This window comes from Sycon ciliatum, chromosome 11, assembly GCF_964019385.1.
Source record: "Sycon ciliatum chromosome 11, ocSycCili1.1, whole genome shotgun sequence".
In the NCBI taxonomy this organism is placed as follows: domain Eukaryota; kingdom Metazoa; phylum Porifera; class Calcarea; order Leucosolenida; family Sycettidae; genus Sycon; species Sycon ciliatum.
Window position 1 is genome coordinate 17,932,332 of NC_088653.1, and position 27,301 is coordinate 17,959,632.

The window sequence follows — 27,301 nt, forward strand, 5'->3', positions numbered from 1 at the left end:
ATTATTGTAAAGTACAATAGTTCGTTAAGTTTAGACAGAGTGTGAATGTGTGATACATGTATTGTGAAAGACACTAAGACATAATGGCACAGTAAGCGATGTAGCTCTACTAAGGAGACGGAGGGGAGACGAATAAAGATACATTTTTGCCAGCTAGCTGGCCTCTGCGTACACCGCAGACACACCCACACACAACAGAAGATACAGATCACAGTAGAAGGGTGGTCTTTGTTCACTCACGGTGGAATATGGAAGAGCTTAGCGTAGTGCATACATGAGCAAGAAGAAGGGCATGCCACCTCACACATATACATGTACACGTATGTACCAGACCAACATGATGCAAAAAGTGAACCACTGTGGTGAATGGGGCCGCCAGATAATTAACCAGCCCGAAGCTGGCGGAAAAAAAACCAGGACTCCGGCGGAGGCACATCCCTGAGGAAAAAAACGGTGAGAAAATCCCCATCGGATAAATGAAAAAAAGTAGCCTGCAAGACCTATCCAGAAGTGAGAATAAAGGGGAGGGCGGGAAACTACAACGAAAAGAGAAAGACCACGAGGAAGAGAAAAGTTTGAGAACACTGACAAAAAATCCAGCTATAGCAATCCTGGTGCCGTAACTATGGTGCAAATGCTGGCAAAAAAAAATACATTTTCGTTTCATTTGCTACGCTCAGCCAACGAAATATAACACATCTAAGTTGAAGCCTAAATCGAAGCGTGGTAACGTAACTACTCTATCCGTCTAGTGGCACAAATGTCGAACGTCGGAAATAAAAAATGTACGAGCAATAGCAAAAGCGAAAGGATGAAGACAATGTGCAGACAGAGCATGGACATAGTCTGATAAACCATTATCCAAACACCATTTAAGAAGAGGTACATTCAGGGCGACAGGACGACATTAATATCGAATAATTTTACACAGGCAGAAGAACGAGCAGTTGCGGTTTCGAAACTCTGAGTTTCACGAAGTGAATCGATCATCTGGCGAAAATTGGTAATGACCCTGCCCTGAGAGTACTGCTATATACATGTACTATGAATGTGGGAAGCCCAGCATAACAAGTACCTTAGTTATGATATCAATTAATCTTATATGCATGAATCTGGCTGCGAAAAGGTGTTTTAGTTATTACTGTTGGGACACATTTCTTCAACGTGAAGGCTGGACGTGATGCGTGACGAACCGGATCTATAGTAACCTTCATACTTGTAACGGCCACTGTGGTCTGCTAGTTTAGTGGTGATGCGCAATGAACCTGCTGTATTGATATTACACACACCACTGATTGCTCCTGGAAGTATGGTGTAAACACTGCCACTTCCCGAATGATAACCTGACACACCACTTCTAATAGGACCAGGATCTTGACAGTCTGTGTTGTTGATGAGAATAGAGATAGTGAATGTAGTCCATGTGTAATGATATGATCCAAACGTTGCAGTGTACATGATACGTAGCACAGTGTCTGCTCTGGTCTTGTTGTAAATTACATTCATTGGGTAAACAGCACTGGTTCCTGTTACTTGCCGGAATGTTTTCCATGCAACAATGCCGCACTGTACACACGACAGTAGAAATAAACACATATCCATTGCCATTAGAAATGCATTCTATTGTAAATGCTCATACACGCACCCGTGACTATTCCGCAATATGGCCACAATGTGCACAGCCTTAAAAGATTTTAATGCGAATATTTATAATGGTATCTAGGTACACACTACGTACCCGTTGAGTCCTCTCATTTTATTGTAAAAACACTAATCCATGAGCACCAAAGTGTAGCATACAAAATTCAACGGAGTACTCATCATCAGCAGATCGTGAGTTCGAACTGTTTGCTTTACAATTGCCTGCGTATGAGTTATACACGGAGAGGTACAGGGTAAGAACGTCGTACACTAACAACAGGCCTCTCTTTTGTTTAAGACAAAGCCCAGGTTCGTATTCAGTCCCCCCCCCCCAGCCGTATTCTATCATTCACGCCGGAACTGCTGCTGCATAGCCTGAAGTCTAAAGACTTGGCAACTTCACGGCTGCCCCTGACTCTTGCGCTATGGGACCCCTCAGAATTTAGGCTTGGAATTGTAAAATATTCTTCTTTTCTCTTTTATGTGGCATTGATGGCTTTGTGTATAGTATGCGTACAATTACGAAATAATCAGGTGAGTTTGGGCAGCTGTAGAGTGTAGTGGAAACGACCCTGATCCACGAAAACAGGTGGACAGTGTACAAACGACCCTGATCTACGAATACAGATGGACAGTGTACAAACGACTCTGATCCACGAATACAGATGGACAGTGTACAAACGACTCTGATCCTGTGTTCGGGAACTACGATTCATTAGCCTCTGAAAGCAGGGCATCACTCTGTTTCCTGTTCTACAGAAAACAAATGCTCCACCTGGAAACGTATTGACTACAACATCATCTTTTCAAGTTTTCAGGGTCTCTTTCCATGGTCCACTTGACGTCTCTATGATACCTAGACCACATGTCGGCTGAGGACAACATGCCTCACGAACACTTTGCTCATATTTGGAATTGTGTTCTTTTCCGCTCAACTGGGTGCGAAATTAAACCTCATCCAGTATGCTATCGTACAAACCAGCAATGTCATTTTACTGTTTTGTTTCTTCTCAGTATAAGAGTGCCAGACCTACTTACAGTGGTGTTTTGCTTCCGTTCCACATTAGTCAGATGTTGATCAATTTGATTGAGATCGCTCCTCATCGCATCCACCTCCATGTTGAGGTGTTTCTTGGTAGTGTGCAGTTGGGATTTGGTGGCCATAGTGGAGATAGTGGAGAGAAGATCGGACTTGGTGCCATCCAACATTAACCTGGTGTCATTTGCTATGGTGACAAGTGATGTATCTACCATTGACTTGGTGTCATTCAACGTTGCTTTGGTTTCAAGTACAATAGCGGCGAGACCATCATCCATCATTGCTTTAGCATCAATCAACCTAACCTTGTTATATTTCACCATTTCCTGTGTTTGAAGGAGATCCGATTTTGTTTGAAGGAGATCCGATTTTGTTTGAAGGAGATCATCTCGCAGGCGATCAGTTTCTGCATCGAGTGTGCTTTGCATTGCCTCCATGGTGTTGGAAGTGTCCTTGTGGTACCTCCTGAAAGCAGTGGCCATTGAGTGGACTTCAAACACTAGTCTGGAAATTTCGCGATCGCGCTGATCCAATTTCTTCTCCAGTTGCTTGTTTTGATGTTGGAGGTGTTTCGCCTGGTGGCAAAGATTGGAATCCAGGGAGGATGTGCAAATATCAGCTGTGGGAGTATAGCAAAATACAAAAATCCAATTCAGACTCTAAACAGTATGTGGAGTAGTAGATATACATAATTATGGCTCTATTCGTAATTAGTACAGGTGGTGGGTCGTCTTCATTGATCTTCTCACCAACCTTCGCCTACTGAGCCTTTTTTCGTCAAGATTCTTGACAGCGATGGTGTTCCTATCCGATCTGACTTAGTATCACGCAAGCCATTCAATAGATACTTACTACTTCTCAGTTGTAATATACTCCATTATTTTGGATAGGGGTGCACGATGTGAGGGAGAACGGTAAAACGTATGGGAGAATTCTGCATTATTATTATGGTTAATGCTCATCGAAAAGAGCCTGGTGCATTGTTAGCTGCCAATACCCACGATCATTTTCTCATGAGCAGCTAAGCGGCCATAGTTCAATTCAGTGTGCAAGATCAAATTCGTGGCCCAAACGGTCTATTGTGCACTATACCTTCACAATGGAGACCATTTCCATGGAAACCACTCTTGCAAACACATGTAAACGATCCAATTGTGTTACTGCAGTTGGCATGCTCGTGACAGGGTGATGGTGTGTCAATGCACTCGTTGACATCTGTGGACAGAACATTCAACAAACGTGGAGCAAATAGGATTAATCCGAGGACACAATAAGCCTGAAAGTCCATACGGTTTGCGCTATTGTGATAAAACACTTATACTTGTCTCAGTTGCTGGTGCTCATCTCCGTTTGTTGCCCAGTACTAGAGGTCACAGTGCTTTTCTAGAATCTGAGTGACGTAGTACATGACAGAAATGAGTGATAGAAATGCGCATATTGGCAAACAAGAGTGATCGTACATTTCTGTATAAGTGTATATCAACGCAATGACGATGTTTATTGCTTACTAGGTATATATAGTATTACCTGAAGCCGAAGTGAATATGGGCAAATATTCACTAGTATACAAACCGAGGCGAAGCTGAGGTTTGTATAACTGGTGAATATTTGCCCATATTCACCAGGCTGAAGGTAATGTTAGACCTATACCTCTCCATATTCACCCTATCGTCCCTAAAGCCCAACAAACGAGTCACGTTTGTCATACATGTACGTGTACGCAGAACTAAGGCTGCAACCACACTATGTACAAAATCAAGTACGCGTTTGCGTTCAGCTTTTAGATAACGCAAAGTCGCATCCACACTGCCATTTCATGCGCAAGGAATCCTTGCGTTTTGTCTACATTTCTGGGTCCCAGAAAAAATAGCGCTGTGAAAATGTATTGTACTACATGTAGTAGTAGTTTGAAAAAGAGTCGCGAGCGCCTTGACATACACGTTCAAGGCCTCGGTCATCTCCTTCTCTCGGATTGTCCGCTCCAGGATGTCATCTGGCCCTGCTTCGTCTTCATGGTACGCTGCCCCAAGCTGCATGAGCTTCTCAATTTGAGATTATCAGCGAAATACAATGTAGTTGCGCGGCATCTCGAACTAACAACAGCAGGCAACGGGACTGTCCGGAACTTATACTGAAAGCAAAGCCCTGGCAGATGAAATCTCAAATACTACAAACTGCACTGACAAGGAAGCCGTCTACTACCGACACAGTGCAAGCCTCAACAAGAAACATCTACCCGTATGAAGAACCGAGCGAAACGCAAGGAAAAGGCGAAAAGTTGCTTTCTACAGGGGTACCCGGTTTGCTGAAACGAAACGCAGTACGTTTTGCGTTTCGTACGCGTTTCCTTGACGACACAAGCAGAAAAGTTGCGTTTACGCAGTTTTGTACCTAGTGTGGTTGCAGCCTAACGCAAGTCGTTGTTACTTCAGTATCGAAAACCGACTGGCGTGTTCTTGCATGAATCGGAGAGCGGCATGTTCAGAATCTTGTTCAATCGATCGTGTACACGTACTGGTGCATGTGGCATGGGAGGTGACGACCTTGGAGAACACGCTCGCGCCAATCACCATGGAGAACACACTCGTGCTTGACGGGAGCCAATCATCGTCCGTTTCGATGCGAAGATTTGACCAATCCGGATCATCGCGCGAATTCGGCAGTCGGTATATAAACAGCGAGCCAAGCGATTCTACCCTCGCTTCTTTTCTTTTCAGGCAGCGCTTCGGAGCTGTTGTGTGCCCTAGGAAACTTCTACGCTAACGTCCGTGAACAGGGCTATTCTGAATACAAACGAATTTCCTGGCTTGCGGCTTGATCCGCAATCATCGGGCCATTGACATGTGGAGCGTCCAAAACCTTGTTTGCACGCTGGAACGCTCCGTGTCTGTGAAGATGCTCACTGTTGGTTGATGACTTGTCAGCACCTGGTCACATGCGGATCCAGCGGCAATGGCAAGCAAGGAATTTCGTTTGTACTCAGAAAAGTCCTGTTTACGGAAGTTAGCGTAAACATTTTCTAGGGCACTCGACAGCTCCGGTGCGCCAACTGAAGAGGAATGAAGCGCAGCACCGGGTACTGCTCTCTGTACAGTAAATATCGAAAAGTGGTGAATATAAGCGGTGAATATTCAGCAATATTCACCACTTCTGTAGATGGCCAATTGTATCTGGGTGAATATGGAATGAGGTATAACACGTTATACTGCTCATCATAATCGTCATGTTATCATAGAATCCAGCAGCTGCACAAGGAGGCTCCTGGCCTCGCCAACAGCGTGATTTCGTTCATCAGATGGGCCTCAACCAGCGAAAACAGCCGTTAGGGTCAAAATATTCAAAATCTCTTTTTGGTTAGAATTCTTTTGAAACACATCTCCTGAAGGACCTCAGCCGAGAAAAAGTTCAATTATTCCGATTCAAAATGTGTGTACACCAATATACAAGATGTACTCCAAATTGGTGTAATTTATGTATACGATTCATGTGTACAATAAATATTCAGCATTCTAAGGTGGGTGGGCTCTTGAATACCTTTGAAACAGTGCAGTAGGCAGCTAGAATGACAAAGAATAACTAAATAGAGCGGAGACATGACCGACATATGCGCAGCTGCATCTTGCGTGGAGTCGTTCCGCAATCTCTTCTTCCATTTCTTCCTCAGCAACTGAAGACACGGCGTCGCTGCTGTCACTAGCCCCAGACTCAGAATTATTTATTTCAGGTGACGACTCCTCATCTTCCGACTCTGACTCCTCATTGGCCACCTTGAGCAGGGCATGACGGCTGCGATTCCGCCTCGCTGTCGACATATTTGTCGAAACCAAAGAACTTCTCATCTTCACTCTTCAGCGGCTACTTCAGCATCCGCTCCCCACCAGGCTCGAGCTAGCTGTACACAATGACAGCCGCGTGTGCTCGGCAAACAGCTCTGGCGTCCGCAGCCATCGCAACAAGATCAAGGAACACTCGAGTCGCAACTCGACACCACTTCAACTTCGAAAATAGATTACTTCAAGCAAGGAGCTCAAGAAGAACTCGTCGCGCTGTTCAAAAAATCGTTGAACGTCACAAATCGACCTTTTTCTCGAAAGAATTACGAAACCTCTAAGGGTCGTTTTCGCTGATTGCGCCTCAGATCATCATGAAGACCACGCACAGGTCTGGGCGGATAATGCTAGTTCCCGTAGCTATGCAGAAGACGTTACTTCAGTAACGTCTGGCGCTAGCCAGGGTCCACACAGCTTTAATTTGGTGTTTGTTTGTTTGTTTGTTTGTTTGTGTCACGGCTGGAGCTATCCCGTATCTGTCCCGTATCTGTCCCGTATCTGTGACTACAAAGGCTCTACAGGATTGTACATAACAGCTGTCCACAATATTTGCGGGCTCCTGTATCTGTCCCGTACCGTACCAATATTCGTCGTATTATGTATACGACTCCCTGATGTAGAGGGAGATTTGGAAAGAAATAGGGAGACGAGGAGGAAATTAAATTAGAATAGACGCCGAATAGGTGATAGGATGCGTCATCATAAACATACTTTGGAAGAGAGATCCCGTCGTCTCCAAAATAAGCGTGAACGAGCGATTCAGCGCCGGTCACAGGAAACGTCGGAAGAGAGATCCCGTCGACTCCTAAACGCCCGTGATCGGCAGAGTCCGCCGGTCCCAGGCAACATCAGGACAGACATTCCGTTGAGTCCAGAACGCCCGTGATCGGCAGAGTCTAAGCCGGTCCCAGGAAACGTCAGGACAGACATCCCGTCGAGTCCAGAACGCCCGTGATCGGCAGAGTCAGCGCCGGTCCCAGTAAACGTCAGGACAGACATCCCGTCGACGCGCAGAAAAACTAAATCTGCAGCCTCTTTTGCTGTCGGACAGGATACGTATTTTAGGAGACTGTAAAGTTATGTAATGTCCAAATTTCGACGTGAGCAGCAGGTCACTCGCGTTGATTTTTCGACGTGCGAGCCAAATAACGCGAGCTGAACTTTCGCGTCGCAGACATCCCGTCGACGCGCAGAAAAACTAAACCTGCAGCCTCTTTTGCCGTCGGACAGGATACGTATTTTAGGAGACTGTAAAGTTATGTAATGTGCTCCACAGGCAACCATGCATTCGGCGTCGTCATTGGCTCAACAGGTCAATGTACATGTATTACTACAAAAAGGCCAGAAAATCCGATTACTGTATTAAAATCAACTAATTTTCGCTGGCGATTTAATTTCGCTGATTTCGCCGCTTGGTATCAACCGGCCAAAGTAAATCGGAGGCCAAAGTTTGTCGTATAGGCAAATGATGCATGATTGAGCAATGGATGCATGTGAGAGCAAAAATACCGATCGATTTCAAATTTGACGTGAAATGTGGAAACGTTTTTGCAATACAGTGATGTGGCCAATCAACGGAAAAAGACATTTCCATCAGTTCTTAAAACATGTACGATGAGCTAGGCAAAAAAGCATAAAAGCATAGCGTAGGGCCCTGAGCTTCCAAGCTCTCTCGTTATTTTGCGGGATAATGCTAATAGCAATGCCAGAAAAACTGTATCATAATGCTACTTGTAATGCTGCTGTTCCTCTGTAATGCCAGCAATTCACCAGTAGTAAGTATGGAAAAATGGCTTGGTTTGGGCAGTATTGTGCACGCTTCGTAGTTCTGCGTAGACGGCATGGAAAATTCTAGAAAATCATGATCATAATTTTATGCTGCTATTGCTCCATACAATCCCTTTCAGCTAACTGTCCAGCGAGGAAAGTCTCGAGTGGAGGAGGCCTCTCGATCTGCTCGCTCATTCGCCTGGCATTCAGTAGCACTTTATCGCCAAGGACTTCAATTCAAAACAGTTTTTCACACTGCGTTTCAAGCCTTTTTCCTGGTGAACTTGCTGCAAACGTATGAGCTCTGCTGCGCGTGTTCCCTTTGTATGAGGCCCAGAAACAGCTAGTATCTCCGTACTTCGATTGGCTGGATCGATGTCGTCCAGGTTCTCCTCGCTATCGCCATCACGACTCTAACTGGACTCGATTTCTTCACCATTTCCGCAAGCAGCAGCTAGCGCAGAAATTTCGCCATCCCTGAGTGTAGGAGATGGAATCCGGCCGATCAGCTCAAAAACTCTTCGTTGCGACTAGAGGAGTAGCAGGGAATATTCTACCGGAAGCCCTTTGACCTCCCTGACTGCTGAAACACTTCCTGCCATGACTGCTGCTTCTTCAAACAAGCGAGATTCTCTTTGGTTCCACTTTATTTATTTATTTATTTATTTCTGCACCTCGTGGCTTCACTGCACTCGAGCGTCCACGCGACACAACTTTTTTTTACAAAACATCATTTTTTCTCAAAAGAGTGATTTTCACCCTAAGCCTGGTTTTCCAAGAGGTAAAGGCCATTTGAGTATAATGCCACTTTTGCGGAAATGTAGTGTTATAATGCTAGCATAATGCTCGTTGCAAATCGCACACTATAATGCTACTTATAATGCTTTGGCTTCATACTTGCTCATGCTTTACGTCGCAGTATGGAACAAAGTGGGTACTATACATTGAAGGAAGTTGGATTCACGGTTCCTATTTACCTTCACATAGACGGCCATCACCGTAGAATCCGCTGGTGCATTCACAAGCAAATGATCCATGTGAGTTGAAACACATGGCAATAGCAGGATCTGCACAATTGTTGAGTGATGCATCCGAGCACTCATCGATATCTGGAATACGAATTCAAACCAAATTGGATTACTGGATAATCTTGATTCAAGAAATGGGGGAATGGATTTGTACTGCGCATGTTCGTTACCGAGTGCCTGGTCTTTGTTAAGTGGGGGCCTTCAAACATTCAATAGGTGTTATAATAGGTATGTTTAAGAGAGCATGTCTGAGAAAACCAGAAAAACTGGGCTGGGCCATCTATCTTCATTTCGCTCAAATTTTGCAAGTAGGTCTCCTTTGGGGCCTACAACAACCATGCAAAAGGACTCGTTCAATAACTGACGGACACCTTGGAGCTGGGGACCACCTCGAAATGGGCCCTAAATGCGAGAGAATATTGGGTCCAAAAACGAGCGCTGGTACAGCGTACACGATTGAGCTGAGAAGAAACCACCACCATGCCAACACTACCTCACCTGAGTAGTGTGGTGATATTATAGCACCTTTCTCGGCCTGCATGGGTCTTGGCACTTAGGCTGCTAGTGACGCTGTGCAGAGCCAGCTGTCCGACATGGTGGGCAAGGGCGTCATTGAGAAGGTGCCTGTCGGCGAAGAATACACTTGGTGCCACCCACTGGTGGTGGTCCCTAAGAAGAATTCCAGTGAGCCGCGCATCACGATGGACCTGACGGGACTAAATAAATGGGTCAACAGGCCGGCATACCCAACCCGAATACCTCGGGAGGTCGTCGCTTCGACCCAATGGGGATGCAGTACTTCACCATCCTAGATTCTGGCCATGGCTACTGGCAGGTACCCCTCGACGACGACAGCACCAGGCTCACAACGTTCATGACGCCATGGGGTGCCTACCGTTTCAAGCGGAACGTCATGGGCTTGGTGTCGGCAGGTGACGAACACAACCGGAGAGGAGACGAAGTGTTCGCCGGGTTTTCGAATCTTCAGAAAGTGGTAGAGGATGTCATCGTGTACGACACTGAGCTTGAGGCGCACACCCAGAGGGTTCGCAATGTTCTCAAGCTTTGCTGGGCGAACCAAATCACACTGAACCGCCGCAAATTCGTCTTTGCGGCACCCAGAGCATCGTACTGCGGATTCGTGGTGACGCCGGACGGCTACTGTCCTGATCGTAGCTTAGTGGAGGATCTACACAACTTTCCAATCCCCACCAACCGCACTGATATCCGATTCTTCTGTAGACTCGTGCAGCAGTTTGACGCGTTCACTCCGCGCCTAGCGGAGCTTCTATCCCCGACCCGCTATCTGCTCTCTCCAAAGAATGAGTTCGTCTGGGAGGATCCGCAGCAGCAGGCATTTACAGCTATACTAGAGGAGCTGGTAAGCCCTCGAGTGTTGGCTACCTTCGACCCAGCACAGCCGCTTCGTCTCGAGACAGCCGCCTCGCAGCCAAACGGTCTCCGCATGGCACTGTGGCAGCAGCAAGTGGACGGGCGGTGGCGTCTAGTGCAATGTGCTTCACGGCACGTCACTGAGACCGAGGCCAGGTACTCTGCAACGGAGATTGAACTGCTGGCGGTAGTCTGGGCAGTCCACAAGGCTAGACTGTTCCTGGCCGGTGCTGATTTCGAGCTGATAGTCGATCACAAGCCGCTCATTCCTATCCTGAATGCTAAGACGCTGGATGAGTTGACGTCTCCACGAATCGGGCGACTGCGGGAGAAGCTGACGCCTTTTCGGTTCGTGGCTCAGTGGAGACCGGGTGCCGATCACAAGGTCGCAGATTGCCTGTCGAGACACCCAGTAAGTGCACCAGACCCTGACGATGAAGCTGGTTAGGAAGAAATCGAGCACTGCTCCTGTGTTCTCCGTCAGCTGTTGCAAGAGGACGAGGGAACAGGCCATACAGTCCTCCCCGACCTTGGCATTACGAAGGTGCGGGCGGAGGGCTCGACGGACCTGGAATACCTCAAGCTACTGAACGCCGTAAATAGCGGCTTTTCGGTGTACAAGGCTGTTCTGGACCTCGATCTGCACCCGTACTGGCAGGTTCGGCATGATCTGTCGATCGAGGACGGTATAGTGCTGTTGGGCCACCGTATTGTCGTTCCCAGAAGGTTACGCCAGACCACACTGGAGCAACTTCACGCTTCTCATCAGGGACAGACCCGCACACTCTGCAGGGCCAGGCAAGCAGTGTACTGGCCCCAGATCTCCAATGACGTTAAGAACGTCGTCCAGACATGCAGATCCTGCGTCACGCTGCTCCCCTCCCAACCTTCTGAGCCGCTCCTCTCTGGCAGTCGTCCGTCCAGACCGTTCGAAGATGCAGCGGCGGACCTCTTCTCCTTAGGCGGCTTTGAGTACCTGGTTCTCACCCACAAGTTTTCCGGTTGGCCATTTGTTGGGCGTTGTGGGAGGTCGGCTACCACGTCTGATGTCACCAAACATCTCGTTCAGTGGATGTCGGATGTTGGCGTTCCTACCCGCCTGACGACGGATGGTGGGCCGCAATTCAGATCTTCAGCGTTCGTTTCGTTCTGCTCAGAGTGGAACATTTGCCACGACCCCAGCAGCCCGTGCAATCCTCAGTCAAATGGCGCGGCTGAGGCGGCGTTCAAGGCCATGAAGCACTTGTTAATGAAAATCGGCAAAGGAGACGCCTACGGCAGCAGTGCCTTCAGAGAAGGGTTGCTGGAGTGGCGTAACACGCCGGGTGCAGGAGGAGCAAGCCCGGCCCAGCTGCTGTTTGGAAGGCCAACGAGGACCAAGGTTCCCACACTCCCTGTAAATCTGCAGCAGTACGCTACCCACAGCCGCAGCGCTCCCCAGCAGGTCTCATCCCGGCTTGGCAAACCTCTGCCACCTCTGCACGTAGTCGATAAGGTATGGATCCAGAACCCGTCTTCAAAACGCTGGGGTATGGAAGGAACGGTCACAAAATGCACAAGAAGAGGACGGAGCTACACAGTGCAGTCGGTAAGGGGGTCCAGCTTCTGGCGGAACAGACGGTTCCTCGGGCCACGTGCATAGATTGACTGGGAATGCTTCTCCTGCTTTTTCCTTGTTGGTTGTGCGCTACGCTGTGATTTTCGAATTTCAGTTTCAGGATTTTCTTTGTGTTAGTGCTCCAAAGTCGCACTTAAGCCAAGGGGGCACGTGGTGATATTATAGCACCTTTACCTGCTTGGGCCTTGGCACTCAGGCTGCTAGTGCTACTGTTCGCATCCTAGGCCCTGCACTGCTGGACCTCTGGCGCGTTGCGCATAACACATTCACTTATCACCTTTCAAGCCGCCTTTCCAGCCAGCTTACCTTTAAATGCCATTGCGTTTCACTGATGATTCAATCTCATCTTTCGAAGAATTGGTCTGCCTTGAGCAGGGCACAACAAGTAGTTTTCACATCACCACCACATAGAGCCATGGCTACATCCAGGAAATTAATGGCCATCATCTCCAAATATCACTAAATTGCATCGCTAAAATAGGTAAATTTCAAGGACCATAGCGGGAACCATTTATGACGTCTATTTTTCTGAACCATGCACTGCAGGACAGTGGACTATCTCCACTACCACCCGGGACATGTCTCGTAAAAAGTGTTCCACGTTCTCTGGGAATAAACAAATTTGAATATTTTCACTTCACCACATTCCAACACTGCCAATTTCCTACCTCACGACGGAAAGCGCCTCCTCAAGCTCCAACACCAGGTACCGCTCCAGACGCCAGCACGCCAAACACTGCAGCGTAGTCACCTCTACCGAGTCTGACCAGAAATTTGAACTGACAACCCTTGTCACTCCAAACAACAACCATTTCCTTCCCTGAACCACTCGAATTTCACTAGCAGCAAAGCTTTGCAGAAGTTCCAAAAATATTGAACAAATCTAGATTTGTGCGATCGAAGCACGATATATTTGCGTCCTGAAACTGGCCGTGCGCCGACCACCGCGTGATCTAGCAGATCGACGGATTTGATCGACAATCAAGATCAGAATCAAATCTAGACGATCAGATTGATCAGCAACATGATTTTTACGATGCTATGATGTATGATGGCATGCTGCTTGAGTGAACCATGAAGAGGCACGATGCCCTGGACTTCACGATATGGGCCATATATGGGATCTAGCTGCAACTTGTTTTCCAGGCAACTCATTCGACATTTCGCAATTTTCGGCCACGTAGTCACCACGGGTTTGAGCACGTGCTTTTCAGGTGCACTCCGGAGAGATCGAACTTCTGGGTACAGAAATGCATCCACGGCTATTTCGTGTGTCTTGTAAGTTGATCGTGTGTTTCGTGCATTTTTTGAGGATGCCAACAGTAATTTTGTGTAGCGCGCATGGATGACATCTGTTGTCGGAGCGACACAGCTCGACAAAGAGAACACTGTTGAGTTCTATCGACATAATGTCTCCATTCCCACCAGATCTATATTCCTGCAACCAGATGACGTGATGGGCTCAACACATTATTGGTGTTTTGAGCATAGTCATCCGAGTCCTAGAAATCGAATTTTCATTACGAGCTGAATTTCAAAATATCCTCCTTCTCAGGTCGATGAAGTCGCACTGAGGCCAAACGCTGCGTGGTCAACCAGCCCTGCATTGTCACTGATTAGAGGGTCGACCTTTTGGAGACAAATAGTTGCTCGACAAGAAAATTACAACAAGCAGACTTACGCTCGCTCCTCACCGACCGTGAGGAAAACACACACCTCGCTGCGTGCTGCGAACTCCGGCAACTCGGGTAAATGTACGCAAAAATCGTGTTGCTGATCAGCCTTCGCCTTCGGCATCCAGATTTTGATTCTGATCTTGATTGTCGATCAAGTCGATCAAATCCGTTGATTTGCTATGTCACGCGGTGGTCGGAGCACGGCCAGTGGACCGTATGCGTGTTAAAACAAAATGGCGTCACGATTTATTGAAAGTGGTATAGTTGGTGGAACGAGTGTTCAAACCCATTTGAACTTCATACTGTTCGTCTTCTTTTTGACATGCTCTCTTTCCATCGTCCTTAGCTTTTGTTTGTTGAGAGCTGTTTTGGCTTTCTCCTATACCTCTGGGGGATGCCAAGTGATGGATTTGAGAGGCTGGTGATGGCTGTGAGCGAGAGTTTGCCGATCGGCGTCGTCCTCGCTATAGCGATGAAAATACTAGTTACTGCGCACCTGGCAGATATCACAACACGTCGGAGCGTCCAGGAGCAAAGGAATCTTGGGTTTTCACTGGAATCTAGTTCCTCCAGCATCGTGTAGCCCACCGTCGGTGAATGGCGGTCCAGAAAGGTCGAAACTGGTCTTCTGCAGCATCTCGCAGTCCTGCGAGGCACACTGAATACGCCTGTCATGTATTCTACAAATAAAAATCACGAAGTAGTGGACTTTACAGTGATGAGTCTATCCTGTATGCTGCAAAAGACGCAGGAAATGTGACTGGTGTCCGTACACTGGACGCCAATATCATCCCAGTCTTCTCCTGCAGGATCTGTTTGACATTGACATACCGGTATGCAGTGGGTCGACATTGGCCTGGTTTGGCAGCTATCTGCCTGGGTGGATGTAGCAGGTTTGCATTGGCGCGTCGTCCAGTCCGACATTTTCTTGTAACTGTGGAGTACCGGCAGGGTTTGAGCGGTTGCTCGTGCTGTGAACACATCTCTACTGCCTGTCTCGTCCTGGAAGTGCCGTCTCGCCGCTTCCCTGCTCTACAGTCACGCCGTTATTTCGCTTTGTTTCGTGGTGCAGCTCAAAACCTGCCCAAACAACTGTGAGCTCGCAACATGGTATGGACAAATTGCACCACTCATGCTGGTTAACTAAAACCGGGATAGTCGAGTAAGCGAGTTCACTCCCTGGGCCATGGCAAGATCTGTTCAGCGCGGGCTATTCCAACCTCCAAGTGCATAGTCACCGATCGATCCATGCGATGGTGGTTGACCTACAAAGAGCCAAGGTCTACGAGTACTACTATTGGATGCTGTCTACATGCAGTCAACAAAATCAAAGTACCTCAGTATGCCCCAGAACAGGGCATGTGCATCTATAGCATGACACAACAGGGGTTCTGGCGGCACCTGTCAAACAAGCAGTAGCGACTAGTGCCAGCTACCTATTGGAGGCTAGCCGCTACAGTCTGTCACTGGAGATAATTATTATGTTCACTGTTTAGACTGAGCACAGTCAATGATGCCTAATCAATCTGCCCAATGTGTGTTGTGTTCCACCTAATTATAACGTCCCATCGCATCAACCCTACTACACGCACATGTCGTCACTCTAGCACGACTTGTGTTATTATTGTTTATTTTTATTCGCACGATAAAATTTATCGTGCGAATAAAAATAAACAATAATAACACAAGTCGTGCTAGAGTGACGACATGTGCGTGTAGTAGGGTTGATGCGATGGGACGTTATAATTAGGTGGAACACAACACACATTGGGCAGATTGATTAGGCATCATTGACTGTGCTAATAGAGCACAATAAACGTTAACTTGACCGAAGGTTAAAGGCGACTGCAGATAGAGGAACACATCGAGGTACAGGTACCGGCATCAATACAGTATCAGAGAGAAACAAACAAAAATGAGAGGTACGCAGAAAAAACTCTCGTAAGCCCAAGGGGAAGTGGTTGATGAGGGATGAATGCACTCTCCACGCTCGTCTACACTGTTCGTGGAAATGCACACATACATACAATAATATACAACATAGCAATAGCATGCACAGAACCGAACAATTTCATGTTCACACATGCAAGCACAGACCTGAACATTAGTACCAAAAGCCGATACAGACAATATCCCCATACACACAGACGCACACACACACAATGTCCCATGTATGCGCCCGTGGCGAGAAAAGCACGCAAATCTAAAAATGCACTGGATGTGAACCCACAGATTTTCTCTTATAGCAACGATAGCGGATCTGATTCTGAATGAAACACACACACAATACAATCATTGAATGCCCATCCGCAGATGATGGCAGGTCCTGAAAGAACAGGCAGTGTTCCAGTGATGGGGAACAGAACTTCGAGTGGCGAGTGAGGTATACACACACACACGTGCGTGCGCGGGCACACACCAAAGTATGAAGAAATAGAATCGACATCGTAGTATTCATTGGTTGGGGGAATGGAAAGGAAAATGAAACATTGCTGTAGGTTATTGTTGTAAGGACACTGGGAGCACAACAGAAAGGTAAGCAACTTGCTTTGAAGCAAAGAAAGTTATTATTCCACGGATCTAAGAAGGAAGGAACGTTCCAGAATGCTGCACTGGCAACAGGCGGCCTGCATGTGCGCGGCCCCTGCAGTCGGTCCAGCTGCCGGCCTTGCAGTGCTGAAAAGAATGTGCAGTACAGCATGTCACATAGTGGCGCAGCCTGGACAAATAGGCGCTGGGAAGTCCTAGTTATGTGCTCACCTACACCACGATGCACCAATCTTCTGAGCTACTTTGGCAACAACTTTGTCCACTTGAGACTCCCATGGGCTGAGCCAGTTGTTGAGGGCTGCATCAAGGTGGACGGCAATGACCGCTGATGGCAAGGCAATCCATGACACACAGTCACTAGGGCATCGTCAACATGGCGCTGAGGCTGGATCGATAAAATCAACCTTTAGGCTGCCGCTGGGTTGACAACGAGGCCGCTGTCTCGAAGCTAGTCAGTCAGCCTGGTCACCGCCATTGACGAACCAGCCGCCACCGCCAGCAGTGGCGGTAGGTTGTGACAAGTGTGGTGCAATATTGTCAGCAAATTCAGTACTCAGGATAAGATGAGTGACAAAGGGAACGTTGTGTTTGATAATATTGAAGTGAACAGGGATGATCACAAACCCTGCGCGTACTCTACCGTGAGTTACAAGAAAATTCCCGACTGGACGACGAGCAAACACCAACCTGCTACATCCAACCAGGCAGATACTATTACGATAGCTGCCAAACCAGGTCAATGCCGACCTACTGCATAATGTCAATGTCAAACAGATCCTGCAGGAGAAGACTGGGGTGTTGGCGTCCAGTCACTGAGCGTACAGACACCAGTCACATTTCCTGCGTCTTTTGCAGCATACAGGATAGACTCATCACTGTAAAGTCCACTACTTCGTGATTTTTATTTGTAGAATACATGACAGGCGTATTCAGTGTGCCTCGCAGGACTGCGAGATGCTGCAGAAGACCAGGTTCGACCTTTCTGGACCGCCATTCACCGACGGTGGGCTACACGATGCTGGAGGAACTAGATTCCAGTGAAAACCCAAGATTCCTTTGCTCCTGGACGCTCCGACGTGTTGTGATATCTGCCAGGTGCGCAGTAACTAGTATTTTCATCGCTATAGCGAGGACGACGCCGATCGGCAAACTCTCGCTCACAGCCATCACCAGCCTCTCAAAACCATCACTTGGCATCCCCCAGAGGTATAGGAGAAAGCCAAAACAACAAACAAAAGCTAAGGACGATGGAAAGAGAGCATGTCAAAAAGAAGACGAACAGTATGAAGTTCAAATGGGTTTGAACACTCGTACCACCAACTATACCACTTTCAATAAATCGTGACGCCATTTTGTTTTAACATGAATATCGCGGGTTTCAGGACGCAAATATAATCGTGCTTCGATCGCACAAATCTAGATTTGTTCAATATTTTTGGAACTTCTGCAAAGCTCTGCTGCTAGTGAAATTCGAGTGGTTCAGGGAAGGAAATGGTTATTGTTTGGAGTGACAAGGGTTGTCAGTTCAAATTTCTTGTCAGACTCAGTAGAGGTGACCACGCTGCAGTGTTTGGCGTGCTGGCGTCTAGAGCGGTACCTGGTGTTGGAGCTTGAGGAGGCGCTTTCCGTCGTGGGGTAGGAAATTGGTAGTGTTGCAATGTGGTGAAGTGAAAATATTCAAATTTGTTTATTCCCAGAGAACGTGGAACACTTTTTACGAGTCCTGTCCTGGGTGGTAGTGGAGATAGTCCACTGTCCTGCAGTGCATGGTTCAGAAAAATAGACTTCATAAATGGTTCCCACTATGGCCCTTGAAATTTGGCTATTTTAGCGATGCAATTAGCGATATTTGGAGATGATGGCCATTGCTTTCCTGGATGTAGCCATGGCTCTATGTGGCGGTGATGTGAAGACTACTCAGGTGACGTAATGTCGGCAAGGTGGTGGTTTGTTCTCAGCTCAATCGTGTACGCTGTACCAGCCCTCGTTTTTGGACCCAATATTCTCTCGTATTTAGGGCCCATTTCGAGGTGTTCCCCAGTTCCAAGCCAAGCAACGGTGTCCGTCAGTTATGGAACGAGTCCTTTTGCATGGTGGTTGTAGACCACAAAGGAGATTTACTTGCGAAATTTGAGCGACATCGGAGAGATAGCCCAGCCCAGCTTTTCTGGTTTTCTCAGACATGCTCTCTTAATAATACAGTTGATTGTTCCAACGTTAAAAGTCTCTGTAAGTTTGTATCCTTGGCGATGGTTTGGCCTGGAGAGCAGCATATAAAAGGTGCTTTTCAGGCACAATCTTCTTCATCCTACTCAAGCTCAACTGATGAGGGGTGAACTCCCCGAAACGCTGTGTATTGAGCAGGGAGTGGTGCTTTCTTGCAGGTTTGCTGAGTGAAAGGTGCGACGTGCTCCTTGTGCGCTAAGGATGGCAGTCGTGAGCCAGTCAAGTGTCAAGTTCGGCAAGAAGCATGTGTTCCTAGTTGGAACAACCAACTTCATAAGTTAAGTTAGTATGTATAATAATGAAGTTGAACACACCACTGCAGCTGTACTTATGGTTGATAAAATAATATGGTGGTAAATACACACCTGGCAATATGGCGGTAAATACACGCCTGCCCACACACGCTCTCTAGGCTGCTATGTCTTCTCCAGCCTGCTATGTTGGATACCACCAACCATGCATCGACTAGGCGCCAGGCGCGAACTGATGGTGGTGGTGGTGAGAAGGAGAGCTCTGTGCCAGAACTTTGCAGCCTAGATAGTGTGTGTGGGCAGGCGTGTATTTACCGCCGTATTGCCAGGTGTGTCTTTACCACCATATTATTTTATCAACCATAAGTACAGCTGCAGTGGTGTCTTCAACTTGATTCTCCCGAGTCAAGCTTCGTATGAAGACATCCTGATTCCAAGAAGAAGATTGCCTGATGAGTCCAGCAGGGACGAAACGTAGGTCTACGTCGCAATAGAGCTATATCGTTGCTGTGTCGTCTTCTATGTGCCATGCGCTACTTGATGTACCAGCCTGCTATGTCGGATACCGCCAACCATGCATCGACTAGGCGCCAAGCGCGAACTGATGGTGGTGGTGGTGAGAAGCAGAGCTCTGTGCCAGAACTTTGCAGCCTAGAGAGCGTGTGTGGGCAGGCGTGTATTTACCGCCATATTGCAAGGTGTGTCTTTACCACCATAATTATTATTTTATCAACCATGTATAGTAAAGTTATAATATTGGAGAGATCTGAGTTAGCATTACTTGAATGTTCAGAAACTCACTAACTATAGCCTTCGCTTCCGCAGGCCATCAAAGTATAGTGATTCTTTATACTTTTTCACCTTTGTGGCGAATGCAGACCTCACAAGTGAGTCAAGGGAGAGGAGGTGAGTCTCTCAATCAATCGGGCGTGTAACGGCCCACAACCCTGTAAACTGCATCCTTGTTATCCTCACTCCGAGCTGTGAGTAACCAGTTGACCGTGGGCGTCCGCGTAGTCCACCACGCGTAAAAAGTTTTTTTCACGCTCCCTGCTACCAGCGCTGGTCTCGAACTCGGGAACTCATGATTCGCGGGCAGTCCTGCAAAACAATCGGCCATATGCGTTGGCCCAAGTAAGTATGTAAGTACGTATGAGCAAGAATAACTGAAGACTAGCGTGCACCTCCGCAGCTGGCTTTTACTTGTATATGGGATGATCCGCGGCGGAATCGTTTGCTGATATGTCATATCTCAGAACGCGTCTTGTATCTGGTAAACAAAACACGAAGATCCATGTGCTGGAAGACCCCCTTCATCTGGAACTCTTTTTTATGGCCAGTCCCAAGGAACATTTTCTCCTTTTCTCTCGTTTCCGCGGCTTTTGACTTGATGTGTATGATTCATGACCCTCAGAAAAGGTAGTATACGGAACAGCTTGAAAATGCATAATTCCTCTAGAAAAACTTTGTGGATCAGTGTCATTATTTTATTAATTGTATTGATTTATTTGAATTCGGTATCTCAACAGCACAATGTACAACTTGGGAATATCCAATTTACAGAATATGATGTTCTTGTATTACGTGATCCGTTGAATAAGCTACGAAACACTTGTTCATTTATTTGTATTTATTTGAATTCGCAACTTCAAACGGGCAAGAACCCAATAACATGAAAGCGAATGTGATGATGGCTACGGCCATGGGGAGAATAAGGATAAAAATTTAGGGGATGATCTTCGTCCGGAACTGCAGGGCGTGATGAATGACACGGACGTTAAGTGAATTCCATAGCACTGCACCCCTGCAAGCAAAACTTTCTTCTCTTGCCATGGCTGGCTAACGCCCCCTCCTTTGCATTGGCTTCTGCCATTGGACGGTGAAATAAATAAAAACGCCCCTGACCTGCTGCAGAACGGGAAACTGGCACAGACAGACCCATGGCCGATTGGGGCGAGTATGGCCAGGTGCAGCGGGAGTGAGCAGGGCTTGCAGTTCTGGATTTGCCAGGGCTTATCGACAGCGCCACACAAGGTATACGAGCTTCTGGGTGAAAACTTCTGCCCAACGGAACACTTCCACGCACTCCAGCAGAGCGCGGGCGGAGCACAAGGGGGGGGGGGAGGTTGGCCGAATACCGCCCGAACCCCATTATTCTGGAGGACTTGAAGACGATCAAGGTACTTTTGTGGCAGGGAGCTCGAATACGCGTTGGAGGCAGACATCAGGTCAGACATGATCTGCGACCAGCGACATGAAGTGCGTCATGCGGGACTGGTGGTTCAGGCAGCGACGCATTCTCCAGAGCGCCCCGATCTTCTGGGAAACGCGTGCGGAGCATTTGGCAATGTGAGCGTTCCAGGAAATGCAGGAGTCAATAGTTACGCCAAGATAGCGACCAGTGAGCGCACTAGGCAATGGAGTGCCATTGCAGACGGCCTGTAAGTCTGCAGTGATCTGACGACCGGCAGGAATCGGCACGACCTGGCTCTTTCCAGCATTTAGGATCAGGCCTCGATCTTTCATCCAGTCAGTAAGGGTTGAAACCGAGGCAGATAAGTCATTTGATACGTACCGTGCTGACCTCCGGCTGCACACGAGCGCAATATCGTCCGCGAATTGACTCGATTCGGATTGGCCAACTACGGTGGGGACCTCCCGGGTATAAAGGCTAGCTGAATAGAATGGGACCCAGGACCGAACCCTGGGGGACACCACTTGTGCACGCTGATGTAGAGCTAGTCTGTTCACCCACACAGACGCTTTGGGTACGAACCGAGAGGTAGCTGGCAAGCCAGCGCAGGGCAATACCAGACACACCAACGGAATGGAGATCAGCAAGAGTGTTGTATTTTTGGACGTTATCGAACGCTTTGGACATGTCTAACAGACAAACACCTGTGAATAGTCCCTGATCTTTGGCTGTTAAAATACGATCGGACATTAGGACTAGTGCGTCTTCGGTGGAGTGCCCACGCCTGAAAGCAAACTGGGCAGTCGGTAACGACGCTGTGAGGTCGAGGAAGGCGATAATCTCCTTCTGAACAAACCTTTTTTACCAACTTGGAGAGTATGGGTAAAAGGGACACAGGGCGAAAGTTGGTTGGCACGGATGGATCACGAGCTTTGTACAGCGAAACGACGTTAGCTAACTTGAACCCCAAGGGGACATGGCCGCGCGAGAGCGAAACATTGAATAAGATGGTGACAGACGGTGCCAAGAAGTCAGAGCAGAACTTGAGGATTGTCCCTGGCACGCCATTGCTCCCTGTTGCCTTAGTGGGATTAACTTGCCGGAATAGCCGTTCAACAGCATTGATTCTGACATAGGAGAATTGGGGAAGTGAAGTGCGCGGTTGAGGCCCAAGGGGAACAGACAGTGTTTGCGGTCGACAGTTGTCAGTAACCACGCGGTGGAAAGCTGAGGCGACATCTTCGGCGGTAAAAGTTGGTTCTACATGGAGACGGTCTCTAAAAGTAACGGTGTTTATGGTGCGCCAAATCTTCTTGGTGTTTCCAGCGTTGGCTGCACATTGCGCCTGGAAGTAGGTGTTGCGCCTCTGGCGGTATGCATTTCTAGCTTCCACACGGGTTTGCTTGAAGCCAGTGTGGAGTGCAGCATTTGCCTTGTCTCTCCGCCACCTCCTGTGGAGCCGATTTTTGCATTGGCCCGGATGATCAGCTGGAAGAGGTGCCGATCCGACCAGGGTGGGAACTGCTTCCGCTGGGCAGTGGAACGCTGGAGAGGAGCATGTTTGTCGAGGACGGCCATGATTTTAGAGTGCCTGACTGTCCACATATCGTCAACTTTAGTGTTCGTGGGCCAGGTAGCAGGCATGTGCATCCTCCGTAGGTTACGGAACGGTTTCCTTGAATTACATGCTCGCTGGGACACTGGAACGTGCAGGGAGTCTCACACGCTAAGCGATCATCAGAAAAAAGTAATGAGTGAATCTAAAATTGAGCCTCCCAAGTTGGGTGGTCTGTTGCTTTGCGTCATCGGGTTGTAGTGGGTCTGGTATATCCTATAGCCTTATAGGCGTTTCACACTCACGTCTTTATTCGCGTCTTCGTCTTCGTTGCCTAGGCGATCCCGGGGAATCCCCAAAACGTGAGCTTCAAAACGCAGACGCGGCCCTATGGGCAGAGTCTTCGGCCACGTCTTCGTCTTTTTTGTCGTCTTGAACTCTTGTCTGGCCTATCCGCATGCGCATAGATCTTGGCGGGGAAATTTAAAGTGAGCATGCAGCCTGCTAGCTGCATCTGTCAAAAGAATTTTCGTCTTCCGTTCCGTTCTCTTCGAATTTGACATTGAGGTTCCGTTCTTTTCTTTTCATACAGGTGCCTTTGTTCGTACCTTCACCTTCACCATGACGAAAACGTTTGATAATGAGGCCGAGGCTTGCCTGTTGCGGATTTGGTGCCTGCGCTTCTTTCTAGATGACCGAATTCCAGACAGAGGACATATTAGCATGTCAATAGGGACATGGTCAAGCTGTTCATATGCAATCGCTCGATCGGTAAGCAATTGCCCAAGGCCGCGCCACAAAAGCAAAAGGAAGAGCCGAAGCACGCGTGCTTCCATCGCAGGGCGTAATATTCTTCACCTACAAAAGGGAAATAATGATGACCACAAAACTAAAACTGAGAACTGTTTGGTCTTCCTCGAGGCTGGCTGTTACATGGTGTGGAAACTACAGAACTGCCCAAGATTTTATTATTTTGAATCTACTCGCATGCCGTTATTTTTTTGGCCATGGACTGCTAAAAATGTTCCTGATTGTTGGCAAAACGATGTGTTCGATGTATGTGTGTGAATCGACTTGTGCAGCAAGTCGACGTTTTGGCTGAAAACGACGTCACAGAAAGACGCGAGTGTGAAACGGCTATTACTAGGTTCGTCATCATCCAGTGACTTTTGGGCATTCCTTTTTGCTCTGGGACGTACCTCGTGCTCTTTTTCGTCGCGGCTTCCTTCCCCTCTTGACCTTTCCCGACCTGAGCCTTCCAAGCTGGAAGGTGGTTGTTGGTTTGCACCTCGGAGAAGTGTAGGAGCTAGGTTTCAGGTCGTTGAATGTCTCAGTGCTCTTTGTCAGTTTTATGCCATTTTATCGCACTCGCTAACTGTATAAAATCTGGTTGCGCGGGTAGACAGTTTATAGTCATAACTTGTAACATTATTTTTGTCCTTTCTTCTTATCCGTAAGAAAATTTAAATGAACTCGGATGGAGAGCCAAGGATTATTTTTATAAAGTGAAAAGGACTTAAAGGACTGATGATGCCCAATGGGCGAAATATTGGCAAACTTGGTTATTTATTTGGTGCAGCTGAGAGCCTGTTGCCGGAATGGCGGTGTTTTCAAGTGCAAGGACTTAGGAACTACAAGTAACACTATAATGTCCACTAACATCACCAGTTACTAAACAATCAGCTCATGCGATAACATTGCACGACACTGACCGACGGTTCTGACGTTCTACAACAAACGAAAAAAGAGTGCTAAAGCTGTTAGCCAGTTAGTTGTAGAGCGTCAGTACCGTCGGTCAGTGTCGTGCAATGTTTTAGCATGAGCTGATTGTTTAGTAACTGGTGGTGTTAGTGCACATTATAGTATTACGTCTAGTTCCTTGCTCCTTTTTTACTTTTTAAAGAAAGTTTACATTCATTTCTTTCACTCACCTGTTTGGCACTGCTGTCCGGTAAGGCCAGCTTCACAGTAGCATGTGGGTCTTCTCTGTGTAGAGTTGTGAAGACACGTACCGCTTACCCCACAAGGTAATGCGTCTGGTGCTAAGTCTGCAGGGCACGTTGCGTTGCGAGCTGAGGGTAAGAGTAGGAGAAAACGCACATGGAGCAAATATAAACAAGTGGACTAATAATTATTTGAGAATAAATTTGCAAGAGTTATGAAGTTAGTTTGCGCCAAGGTAACAGGATGATAGGCAGTCATGCAGCACAGCACCAAATAAATCAATACCAAGCACCATTCGCCACAGTTCCATGCCCTTTGGGGCCAGGAAATTTTGTCAATTTGTACACCATGATTCGCAGTAAAACCCATTGTGACTAGACTAAGAAGTGTGATAAATACGCCTGTCTGGTGCCCATTGAGGAATTCAAAGCATTTTATAGGGAATCACACAGAACCAAGAAATACATACCCACGCAGGTTTTCAAACTATTCACCAGCCTCAAGTTGAAACCGAGCAGCAACTCCAGCACAATATCTCCGAGTGTTGATATTTTCAACTCGTCCAACTGGAACCTGGTGACAAGGGAAGCGGTGGAATAGGCCTGTGCCTCCGTTGGACTAGCACCTGCCAATATCAGCCATTGCTCTAGGCAGTTATATGGTGGGGGCGAGGTGGGATCAACTGAAGACACATTAGACACAAGACCAGAGAGGAAAGCAATATTGCATTAGAGGTGATTTGTTTGACGCCCGCAATCACAGTGGGGTCAATGTTATCTTGTGTGGTGGAGCGTTTCATTTGTCAAACTCAATCATGATTCAATGTATTGGATAAATTTGCTCATGTTTCATTCGTCTCACCTAGATGGAGAACAGGCGTTCTCGAATCTAGGTACTGGTGCTGTTTTGCTTGGTGTACGTGGATCATAAGATTATTTCCTATCGCCAATTTACAAGTGCAGGCCGGATCGGGTTGTGTCCACGATTTTCAATCTGTTTGCGTAGGGAGACAGTTGTATTTCCTGAAGGCATGAACCAACGCATATGGCCGATTGGTTTGCAGGCCTGCCTGCGAATCATGAGGTCCCGAGTTCGAGACACGCGCTGGCAGCAGGGAGCGTGTAAAAAGACTTTTTACGCGTGTTGAACTGCGCCGACACCCACGGTCAACTGGGTACTCACAGCTCGGAGTGAGGATAACACGGATGCAGTTTAGGGTTATGGGCCGTTACACGCAGGATTGGTTGAGAGACTCACCTGCTCTCCCCTGACTCACTTGTGGAGGTCTGCATTCGCCACTAAGGTGTAAAGGCATAGTGGTGGCCTGCGGAAGCGAAGGCTATATCTTGTGTGTTTCTGAACATTCAAGTGATGCTATCGCGGATCCCGCGAATATTATTATTATTATGAACGATAGTCGCCTTCACAAAGAATGAAAACAGTTTCTGCCAGACTACTGTAGTTATTTTTTCCTAAATGCAAGGTTTAAAATCCATCAAATCCTCGAATAGTTGTTCACCCCGATCACTAAGATGGAGCACACACTGCAGGAGTACAAACCTCGGGCTCTTCTTCAACACCAACATCTTGAGAAAATCTTGTTGGTAGAGGGTCTACCGGAAAGCAAACACAACTCCTCCTGTGCTGTACTGATTCACTCTTTTTTCCGTTTTCTCCAGGACGGCGCCGCGGACCTACGACGTGCTAATGGTCTACAGGGAACAGCGTGACGTAAGCACGATTTGATCATAGTGCTATGGTGCATTCGTGATGAGCATTTCTATAATCAACAAACGGTGAGACTTAGATCTATGTGCCGTATTCCTAAAACTTGAACAACATCTATTCTACTGTCACTCATCACGACGAGACAATACATGGTATTATAAGACATACCTTGATTCTCACTGCCATTGACTGCAGTGGTGGGAGCAACGTCCTGAGCAGCTGCACCGTTCACAATGAATTCATGCCATTGCAGGATACCCAGAAGGCACAGTGTAATCGGGATATTCCCGAGTCTAACCATTGTGGAATTGTCCTTAATGATCGCTCGATTTCACACACAATTGCAATCAGATCACAGGGATAAAATCCAAGTTTGTTACAGAGGCTTGAAAGGCGACTGGAGGAAAATATTCGTCAACAGTTCCTTATCATTCGTGATGCTGCAGCGGCGACTGTTCAAGTCAGCATGCAGACATCGCTGCGGCACATAACCCCAAGTATAGCAAAATGTATGGTGACCTTGTGGGCACTAGTGCTGCTGAACGTGCATAGAGACACAGCGCTACCTCGAAACAATCCTGAACACCGTCCTTAGGGATATCAACTGATTTCCAGAACATTCTCGCACCCATTGATACAGTATGGCAGAGGCAGTAAGAGCAGCAAACATCCAAACGTCACTCCGTTCTGCCATGCAGCTCCCCTGTTCATGCACAAACATGGTAGTGACCTCGGATGTGTTTACGATAGCAAATATTTGTGCTGACGTGATGTATCCTTGTTCACTGAGCCGAGAGTGCCAGTAACCTGGCATATGCTTATGATAGCAACTTTCGTGTGTTGACGTAATATCCACAGG

At 47.5% G+C, this 27,301-nt stretch overlaps 1 protein-coding gene across 2 annotated transcripts; it reads right to left on the reverse strand.

The window, feature by feature from the left end:
- Positions 1–208: 208 nt before the first annotated feature.
- Positions 209–26,890, reverse strand: LOC135827761 (uncharacterized). 2 transcript variants are annotated; one of them, XM_065340210.1, is made up of 7 exons: positions 26,611–26,878; positions 25,184–25,396; positions 24,702–24,842; positions 9,258–9,389; positions 3,773–3,895; positions 2,680–3,299; positions 209–1,566 (listed from the first exon to the last, which is right to left on the reverse strand). In XM_065340210.1, exons 1-7 carry the CDS (start codon positions 26,741–26,743, stop codon positions 1,132–1,134), a joined length of 1,797 nt encoding a protein of 598 aa, XP_065196282.1. In that variant the 5' UTR covers positions 26,744–26,878; the 3' UTR covers positions 209–1,131. The 2 variants fall into 2 exon arrangements, with proteins under 2 accessions (XP_065196282.1, XP_065196283.1); XM_065340211.1 differs by lacking the exon at positions 9,258–9,389 and having other exon boundaries at positions 26,611–26,890.
- Between the last annotated feature and the right edge of the window lie 411 nt (positions 26,891–27,301).

Excerpts from the sequence above, each read along its gene's own strand:
- LOC135827761 (XM_065340210.1), bottom strand. The coding sequence starts at position 26,743 with ATGGTTAGACTCGGGAATATCCCGATTACACTGTGCCTTCTGGGTATC. Across the intron at positions 3,300-3,772 it reads AAATGGTCTCCATTGTGAAG|CTGATATTTGCACATCCTCC; the intron begins GTATAGTGCACA and ends ATACTCCCACAG. Across the intron at positions 1,567-2,679 it reads AACGGAAGCAAAACACCACT|TGCGGCATTGTTGCATGGAA; the intron begins GTAAGTAGGTCT and ends TCGTGTGTACAG.